The sequence below is a fragment of the Molossus molossus genome, unplaced genomic scaffold (genome assembly GCF_014108415.1).
Source record: "Molossus molossus isolate mMolMol1 unplaced genomic scaffold, mMolMol1.p scaffold_m16_p_22, whole genome shotgun sequence".
NCBI lineage: Eukaryota > Metazoa > Chordata > Mammalia > Chiroptera > Molossidae > Molossus > Molossus molossus.
The window spans coordinates 15660665-15670103 of record NW_023425358.1 but is presented as its reverse complement, the minus strand read 5'-3'; the positions used below and the strand labels follow the sequence as shown (position 1 = coordinate 15670103).

Genomic DNA, 9439 nt, shown 5'->3' with positions numbered 1-9439 from the left:
AGAAACCAGGAGGGAGGGAGGTGGGCCTAATCATAGGTTGTAGGACAAAGAGCCCAGCATTGTCTCTGCAGCCTCAACCAGCGGCATGGGGCAGTTCTCCACTCTATCCACTCAGTGACTACTTCCAGGGGACCCTAGAGGATCTTGGCCACAGGCCACAGATATTCCTTGGCCTGAAGCCAGGACTCTCTGAGGGTTGACACTGGCTACAGCTGGCTTGCCTATCAGCCTGCCTGCTGCCTGGCTTCCCTGTCCCTCTGACAGTATCCTCAGAAGAGCTTGACCTTCACAGAGGCTTGGCCATCACTGCCCACCTACAGATGGGCTCACACAGGGACAGAAGGTTGTGACAGGATCCGGTTTATTCTGCCTTGGGAGGGTGGTCCTGAGAGTGGCGGGTGCCACCCTGTCCCAGGCGGAGGGAGGGCCCAAGGGCCAGTTAAGGCCAGTGGCGGGAGAAGCAGGGGGCATGCAGCCCCTGGAATGCAGTGAGGCCAGGTTGAGGCCTGGAGGCAGCTGTGGTATGCCAGGACAGGTGCTCCTGCTGCCCAGGGTGGAAGGCACCGGGCTGGGACTGAGCCATGGCTACAGAGCCATGGACCCAGTCTACACGGGCACCCTGGGAAGTGGGACACAGGTTCACAGGACACAGAACATGAAACACAGGCACATGGCTCATAAGTAAGCGTATGGGCAAATGGGCACAGAGTCACAGGCCAGAGGAACACCCAGCCTCTGCTGAACACATGGACACAACGGTAGTGTCATATGGACCACAAGGGACACAGAGTACTATGGGATACATGGACTCAAGGGCCATAGGGAGCAGGCCCAGGCCACAGAATGCAAGGGACAGGGAAAGGGGGCCTTTTGGCACAACTGCACTGGAATCATGAGAAGAGGGTGGAGGGGCTGGTCTGGAGGTGCCTGAGGGCAGCCCCAATGCAGACACTTAGGGCTTAGTCTGTCTTCCACACTTTGTTGAGCAGCTTCACCACCTCATCGTAGATGATGAACACAATGGCCACATCTGCGCAGACCCGGCCCAGGCGGGGGACAGTGCCCTTGTAGAATCTGGGGTTGGGCAGGAAAGAAAAAAGGCACATGAGGAGGCAGATAAAGGACAGTCCCTGGACACAGGGAGCGGGTCCAGACATTGGGGTGGGCAGGAAGTTTGGGTTGAGGCCTAAGGAGAAGGCCAGGGAGAGACTGGGGTGGGGACAAGAGCCCTGTCTCTCCCTTACTCACGCCTTAAGCCCTTCATTCCTCAGAATCTGCATGCCGCAGTCCCATGTGTTCCGGTATTTGTGAGCCTCCAGGCCCTATAAGACACCAGCACACCACAGGACTCAGCAGACATCCCCCGTTCCATGCTCCCTTCCCCCTTCCAGGCTCTACCCCACCTGCATCCGGGTTTTGATCACGTCCAGAGGAGTGTTCCCGAAGACACTGGCTGCACCCGCAATAGCTCCAAAAGCCCCGGTGATCAGTGGATTCATGGGCTTGTTAGGGTTGTCCCCTGGATGTGGGTGGGGGTTGCAATCATAAAGTGATGGGAAGGTAAAGGGGCCAGCTCTGATGGCTGGGGAGGAGCATAGACCAGGGTCTAAGAAAAGGTGGGGTCTTGGGGCAGCAGACACACCTCGATACCAGTTGCGCAGGGAGGTCATGACGAAGAAGCGAATGGCCTGGTTGGATCCCTGCTTTAGCACGGTGGCTGTGAGGCCCTGGTACGTCCCCTTGAGCCCTGGGGGCAGGCAGGCAGGTATGGGGGTTATACATGCACACAGACCCCAGCTGGGGATTGGGGGAAGCTGCACGAAGGAGTGCCAAGGCAGGAAGGGGAAGTGCATACAGGTTCTTTTCGGCCTGGCTCAGGTCCTAGACCCTACCTGAGGAGGAAGGCCAAGTGGCTTACCTTGTTCCCGCACAATCTCCCTGACCCCATGGAAGAATCCTCTGTATTTGGGGTTGGAAGAGGTCTGGTCATGGATGAACTTCACCTGAGAGGGAAGCAAAGGAGCTGGCTCCTAGGGTGCCACGGGAAGGGTACATTTGGCCCCTTGGCCTGCAGGTCCAGATCCCACCAAAGTCAAGCCAGGGTTGGAGATATAGCTCTTCACTTAGAAACGGCCAACCACTGTAGCACTTGAGGCCCAAGAGACTAGAGGGCCTGCCTCACTAAGGAGCCTCTGTGGTTGTGTTTGCTGGTACTGCCTGTAGTTTGGGCAGCAAACATGCATTGTTTTGTTTACAAAAGTATTATTTTTAAAAACTTGCCATCTTCCTACTGCTTTCAGGACAGAGTCCAGCCTCCACAGGAGGCCCATCCTGCAGGCCTCCTGCACCCAAGCTTCCTAGACAGTTCTCCATGCACACCTTGCCCCCTCCTACTGGGCTCTCCCTACCTCGGTATCTCCACTGAACACAGGATGACCCAAGGCTCCACCCCCCTTCCCCCCTGGCATGTTGTCCCTACAGGGAACCTCCCCACCTTAATGGTCTCCATTGGACAGACAACCACCACAGCCTCAGCCACGCCGGCGCCCAGGCCACACAGCAGCCCTCGAGTGCTGTCCAGACGTCCCTGGGCGTCCCGCATGTGGTTGCTGAGGAACTCAAACATCCCGAACCTTGGGGCGGAAGGCAGTGGGGTGAGAGGGGGCGCCACCGCCCCGCCACCCTCCCGTGGCCTCGGTCCCCACCTCCGGAGACCACCCCCACCCAAAGCCCACCTCACCTAACAGCCGCCTTGGGAATGGAGCCGTAGAGGAGGGAGCTGAGGCCTCGGTACAGGCCCAGGACGCCATGGCTGCGGACTGTCTGCCGCACGCAGTCCCCTGGGAGAGCGGGCGGTCAGCGACTCCCGCCGCCCCCGGGGCCCGCCCCCCGAGGCTCCCCGACGCTGCCCCCTGCTCACCAATGCCCCGGTAGCGCGGCGGGTGCGAACGCTCGTCCAGCTGCAGCTGTGTCTTCACGTACTCAGTGGGGAAAGTGATGCAAATTTCGATGCCTCCTGCCAAGCCGCCTGGGGGAACAGACTTGTGGTCTGAGACCTCTGCCCAGCTACCAGGCCCAGGCCCCTCTCCAGCCCCGGACTTTGTCCAGCCAGGTCCTCATACTCCACCCCCGTTGCCCTGGAGAGGCACGGGGGGTGACACGCAGGCTGAGCCGAAGACCAGTGCCGCGCCCCCCGCCCGACCCGGAAGTGGAGAAGGGCCTTGGGGTCCCAGGCCCGTCCGCAAGCCTGGTGGGACCGGTGGGCCTGGGGTTCACGACCCCGGGGAGCCCACCTGCCAAGATAGCCTTCCCCGGGTGCGTCAGCTTGGCTTTTCCGGGAGCAGGCGCGGGGGCGGCGGCCGCCAGAGCGCGGGGCGCCGCCATTGCGGGGAGGCGGTAGGCGAGAGGCGGGAGCCCTGCGTTGGCCACGGGTCCGAGTATCCAGTGGTCAACGTTGTCGGCGGTGGCGGCTGCTGGTTATGCCCGGGGGCGGGGCGGGGCGGCCGCGTCAGCTTCTGGGCTCCGCCCAGCGTGGTTCGAGCCGGGCCCCGCCCCCGGCCCGCCCCCATGCAGGCCGGGAAACTGAGGTCAGGGCGGGGACGGCAGCCAAGCCAATGGCCGAGCCGGACCCTAGGCAACTGGGCTCGGAGGCGCAGGGTCTTTAGGAAGCATCGCTGTGCGCCTGGTCCAAAGCTGTGGGTCAAAGTGCAGTGCCCTAAACCAGCCCAGCCCGAGCATTGAGCATATAGCTAGGCGTGCTTCTGCGGTGTTAGGCAGGACGCCGGAGATGGCGGTGGAGAGACACGTGGGCTAGCCCAATCTTTGCTGTTTGAGGGTTTGACCTTACCACACCTACAGGCCCAGCGGCTACCACTGCCCTTCCGGGATTTAGAACTTCATGCAGTGCACATGGTCGGGAAAAGACTCCAAATACACATGGCTATATCCCCCTAGGCAGCTTCCCTGGGTGGATGCAGGTCCCCCACACCCAGAAGACCCAGCAAATCTCTTGTCTGCTGCTACCCACACAAGCACCAAGCAGGGAAGCTTTGCCTTGAAAAGCTGACTTTAATATTCATGATCGGCAGGAGGCTCAAAGCCAGGTTAGACGGTCTGTTCAGCTGTGTCTGCAAAGTGACCAGGAGTGGGGTAGCTCCACCAGTGCTGAGTGAAGAGAGGGCGCCCCTTCCCCAAGTGCTGGGTACTCATTGCAGACAAGAACTCCCCAGGACACCTGGCTTCAGCAGGAAGGTCTGAAGACTTGAGTTGACCTCCCTGTTTGGCAACTAGAGTTTGTTTGTTTGTTTGTTTGTTTATTTATTTATGGTACGTGCCCCTAGCAGGAACTGAACCCAGGACTCTCTAGTCCGCAGGCCGACGCTCCAACCGCTGAGCCAAACCGGCCAGGGCGAGTTGGTCTTCTTAGATAGTCAGGGGTTACCTTGACCTCCCCAGGCAATGGCCGAGCCGGACCCCAGGCAACTGGGCTCGGAGGCGCAGGGTCTTTAGGAAGCATCGCTGTGCGCCTGGGATGGCTCCGTGGCTGCCCTCATTGGGTCTTGGCAAAAGTAACATCCAGGCCCTGGCTGGTTTGGCTCAGCAGTTGGAGCATCGGCCTGCGGACCAGAGTCCGGGTTTGGTTCCCGCTAGGGGCACTTCCAAATAAATAAATAAATAAATGAATGAATGAATAAATAAATAAATAACATCCAGGTGTCCCCGCCTTTTATCCAGGTCCTCTGTGCTCCTTGGGGAGGTTAATAACTCGGTAGAGGGAGTGTCGCCACTGAGTGCCCACTACATGCTGAAGCTGTACACGGGAGGCTGGGAGGCTGGCAAAGGCAGGAGCAAGCCAGCAGGGCTGGTCCTGTAGCAGGGCCTGCTGTCAGCATCAGCTGCTGGACTGCACAGAAAGAATCCAAGGTTGAGCAGGGCTCCTGCTGCCCCCAAGTGGCCAGGGGCCCAAGGAGCAGGGTGCAGACCAGCCCTAACCATCCAGAGGAGGAGACACCAAGAGCAGGTGCTGGAGGCAAGCACTGTGGGAGCTGCTGTTGTGGGGCCAGTTCTAAAGGCTAGCCAGCCTAGAGGGCAAGCTCATCCTCAAGCAGGGCCTTAGCTCAACTGGCTGCCCATCTCACTGATGCCCATCGATATCTTAAAAATCCAGACTGACGCCCGGCCAGTGTGGCTCAGTGGTTGAGCATCAACCCATGCACCAAAAGGTCACCTGTTAGATTCTTGGTCAGGACACATGCCCAGGTTGTGGGTCAAATCTCCAGTGGGGGGCATGCAGGAGGCCCCCCGCCCCCCCGCATGTTCTCTCTCATCGATGTTTCTTTCTCTTCCTCTCCCTTCTCTCTAAAATCAATAAAGAAAAAAAATTAAAACAAAAACACCAAACCTGACTGACATCAATGGTGTGTGGGCACCATGACCCCCAGGGAGCACACAGTTGGTGGGGAGACTCACCTGTTGTGTGCTCACCTTATACCCTCAGGCCTATGTTAGTCCCACAAATGCACTCTAGGAACCATCAGCCTCTCTGTGTAATGAATACCAAACGATCGATCTAGCTACAGAATGGCCAGGTCGCCTGGCTGATGTGGCTCAGTGGATTGAGCATTGTCCTATGGACTGAGAGGTCCCGGTTCGATTCCCAGTCGGGGCACATGTCCCGGTTGTGGGCTTGATCTTCATTAGGGGTGTGGGCTTGATCCTCATTAGGAGGCAGCCAATTAATATGTTTCTCTCACATCAATGTTTCTCTCTCACACTGATGTTTCTCTCTAAAATAAATACATGAATAAATAAAATAAAACCATATTAAAAAAAAAAAAAAAAAAAGAATGGCCAGGTCATCCAGGCAGGCTCTCAAGTGCAAAGCCATCAACAGCCTTGCTGTCAGGGGCCATACAAGGCAGCACACAGCAGTAGCTCAAGGCAAGTCAGTTGCCAAGCACAAGGAACAGGCAGGGGCACTCCCACAAGAAGGCAGCTATCCTTAGAGCAGGGAGGACAGTGGTGGCTCCTCTTCAACATTCTTGGGTCACTGACCTTCTACCTTCTCTACACCTGATAGCCACCATGGTCCTTCATCCCCGACCCTGTCCATTCCTGCTCTAATCTGAAGCCTAGCTAAGGACAGGGGACAGGAGCTATGGGATGCCACCTACCAAAGAGGAAAGGGGAAGGCTCTACCACATGCTTCTCTCACTTTTGCAAATTCTCCAAGGTGTCCAGTCTGTCCACCTGCAAAGAGGCAAGAGCATGCGAGTGCCTGCCTTACAGGCCACATGCAGTCTTGACCTGGAGGTGAACCTGGGAGGCAAGCACATAGCCTCCAAGAGAGTTAGAACTGAAGACAGGTGCACAGAACACTGCTGCACTGGCAGTGACCACCACCTCACTCCACAAAGTAAGGCCTCTCTACTAACCAGGTGGAGATGTGAGTGCCCAGTTGGGCCCTGGTAAACCCCAGCTGCTGTTCCAGCCCAGTACTTCCCCAGTGGACACTTGACCACCAGGTGCACAGGAGCAGTGGGGCTGTGAATGCAGCATGACTCAGGGTTGAATCATCCTTTGGACACAGGGACACTGCTGAGACAATGCCATAGTTACTGCTTCTAGCCAGTCCAGGCTGCTTACCCCTTCTAAGGAGACTGGTCACCTTACATCTGGGACCCTCCACCTGGTAGAGAGGATGCACCACTTGAGAGGCAGGGGCTGTGACAGCCATCTGAGGACAAGTTGCACTTTGCCCTTCCTTGAGGCTTCACCAGGTGCAATGCTCACAGGCTGGAGCAGACAGAAGGATGGAGGGAACAGAGGGAAGTGGTGCCATGGGGGATGTAGACTGGACAATACTGTGCTAGTAGAGATGACAGCAACTGTGTGTCTGGGAACTTCCCACCCCCACCCCAAACAAGCACTTGGGTAAGAAAGAAGAAACAATTTGCATTCAGGTCTGGGAGAGTTTAGGCCACACACCAGAAACCTAGCAGAGACAGCTCAGATGCCAACCCTGTGCGCTCCCTTTCCTATTCTCTCCATGGGATCTGGTCTGAGGTAGGGAAGGAGCAAGACAGCTGTCCTCTCACAACCTGTCCTCTCTGCCTTCAGCTAGCTATACTGGGAAAGCCCTGAGGGGTAAAGGGTTCTCAGAGGGATGGCCCCTGAGCTTCCCAGATGAGTCAAGAGGCCTGGGACCAGGATCTTCCGTCAGAAGAGGCTGTGGCATTCTTGTCTGGACTTATCTGCCTCACAGCAGTGTCCAGTCTGCTGGGCCCCAGCCCAAGACAAGAACCAGCTTATACTCCACCATTATGAGAGAAATCCCTAGTGGGCACCCTCCTCTCCCCACCACCCTCCTCTCCCCACCATGACAGGCACCTGATCGGGTGCTGGCAGAGGCATATGGGGCAGGACTGAGGGCTGACACTGTGGCAACTCCTACCTTCCAGGACTAGGGAAGGTGTCTGGGGGTCCTGGCCCAGGGATCAGTGTCCTTCCAGCAAGAAGGCACACTTTGTGGATCCCTACTCCTGCAGTATGGCAAAGGCCTTGAATGGGATGGCCCAGAGGAAGCCCTTGCAGGCCAAAGCTGGTAGCGCCAGACCCTACCCCTCCCTATTTCTTCCCTAACTCCCACACTAAACCTGGGAAGCTCCTTCCTTCCATGCACACTGAGAGAAGCCTCTATCTGGCTGGAAGAAGGTTAAGTATGTGGCTGGATGGGCAAATAGGCACTGCTGAGCTGAAATCAGACACTGTCACCTTATTAACAGCTCATCAACCTGCAAAGAAAGCCAGAATGGGACACTAGGAACACCAACTGATATCTGGAGTGGCAGAAGCGATGTGCTAAGACATGAGTGTGGCCCCTGGGCCAGGAAGATGTGTGTCTAAGTGCTCCTCCCACACCCCACACCCTTCATCTGTCAGTTTTGGACCTGAACCCCAGCTGTAGAGGGGATGACTGCCTCCCTTGTTAAGGTGTTAAAGGCTTAAATACATGTTAATATTCCTGTTAAATGCTCCTCCAATTGCTAATAGCTGGTGCTGAGAGGTAGGTGGCCCAAATGAGGTGTCCTTGGGCCCTCTGGTGGTGGGCAAAAGCACTGCATCTGTCTCACTTTCTCACCAGTGTGTGTGGAACTGCTGTGAGGGCAGGCACTTAGTTCTATACAGCTCCCTACTGCCCCATGGTGATTTTTTAGAAATAATAACACTGGACAGAAAAACAATTGAGTGTGAAGGCAAGAGGCCTCTCCTAACAGCAGCCTGGGCTGGTTGGGCAATCTGAGGCAGCCTCCAACCAGCCACAGCAGGATCTCGGCAGACAGGAGCCAGTCACAGCCAGGGGCCAGGAAGCCACAGAAGGGCAGGTACTTACTTTGCTAAGGTGCTCCCTCATCATCTGGATGATGCAGGGCATGGTCAGGTCCACCAGGCTGTGCCTCCAGGCCAGCTCCAGCATCACATTGCAGGTCACAGCAGGTGAAGAGAGAGGCTGTGAAGCACTCCCTCTTGCTCTCCTCCAGGAACCACTGCAGCAGCCTCTTGGCCAAGTTGGCGTTCCTTGACTGTAGCATGCTGCATGGCATCCTGCAACTGAGGCAGATGCACAACTCGGCCACCCTGCCTTTCTGGGCTGGCAAGGTACAGGAGCAGTGCCAAGCTCCATAAAGGCCCTCCCCTCACCTGAGATTTCCCTATGCCTTGGCTGTCTTCTGGTAGATAAAGTATCACTTCCGGGAGGGCTGAGGAGAGCACAAGTGTGGTCCTGGCAGCTGCTGAACTGCCCAGAGGAGGGTGGCACACACAGTACGGGTGCCCTGGGAGATGGGCTCCAGCCTCAGGGCCTGACAGCACACAGAGGGAGTGCATGGGCACTGAAGGAGATGGTGACAGACCCAGCAGGGCCTGCTGTGAAGGACAGAGTTGCTGTGCCTGGGCCAACAGCCAGCACTGTCCTTCCAGACTCAACATGGAGCAGCTACAAGGGACATAGCCAGTGCTCAAGAAATAGCAATTTCCCCTTTCTTCCTGACAAAAAAGTGCTTCAGAAGTCCCCAATCACTATTGTCATATTTGGTAAACTTCTTAGTCTAAAACAATGAAAAAATATCATACTCTCCCTGGCTGGTGTAAATTGTTGGTTAGAGTGTTGGTCCAAGCACCAGAGGGTCTTGGGCTTGATTCCAGGTCAAGGGCGCATACCTGGGTTGCAGGTTTCCGGCCCCAGTTGGGGTGCATGTGGGAGGCAACCAATCAATGTGAAGAGATTCACATTGATGTTTCTCTCTCCCCACCCCCAACTCTCTCCCTTTCACTCTCTAAAAATCAGTGGGGAAAAATGTCCTCGGGTGAGGATTAACAACAACAAAAAATCACAAACACCCAGATTAGTCATCAACAAATTAGTGATTTCTATATCTAT

General features: G+C 56.4%; 1 protein-coding gene across 1 annotated transcript; it reads right to left on the bottom strand.

Annotated features, from left to right (window-relative positions):
- Window positions 1-356: 356 nt before the first annotated feature.
- Window positions 357-8591, bottom strand: SLC25A1 (solute carrier family 25 member 1). The gene is made up of 10 exons (XM_036277268.1): window positions 8480-8591; window positions 3294-3473; window positions 2921-3028; window positions 2741-2840; window positions 2495-2633; window positions 1919-2003; window positions 1643-1747; window positions 1404-1519; window positions 1249-1322; window positions 357-1074 (listed from the first exon to the last, which is right to left on the bottom strand). The coding sequence occupies exons 1-10, from the start codon at window positions 8589-8591 to the stop codon at window positions 960-962; spliced, it is 1134 nt and encodes a 377-aa protein (XP_036133161.1). The 3' UTR covers window positions 357-959.
- Window positions 8592-9439: the final 848 nt, after the last annotated feature.

Excerpts from the sequence above, each read along its gene's own strand:
- SLC25A1 (XM_036277268.1), bottom strand. The coding sequence starts at position 8,591 with ATGCTACAGTCAAGGAACGCCAACTTGGCCAAGAGGCTGCTGCAGTGG. Across the intron at positions 2,841-2,920 it reads GCCGCGCTACCGGGGCATTG|GGGACTGCGTGCGGCAGACA; the intron begins GTGAGCAGGGGG and ends CCGCTCTCCCAG. Across the intron at positions 2,634-2,740 it reads ATTCCCAAGGCGGCTGTTAG|GTTCGGGATGTTTGAGTTCC; the intron begins GTGAGGTGGGCT and ends TTCCGCCCCAAG.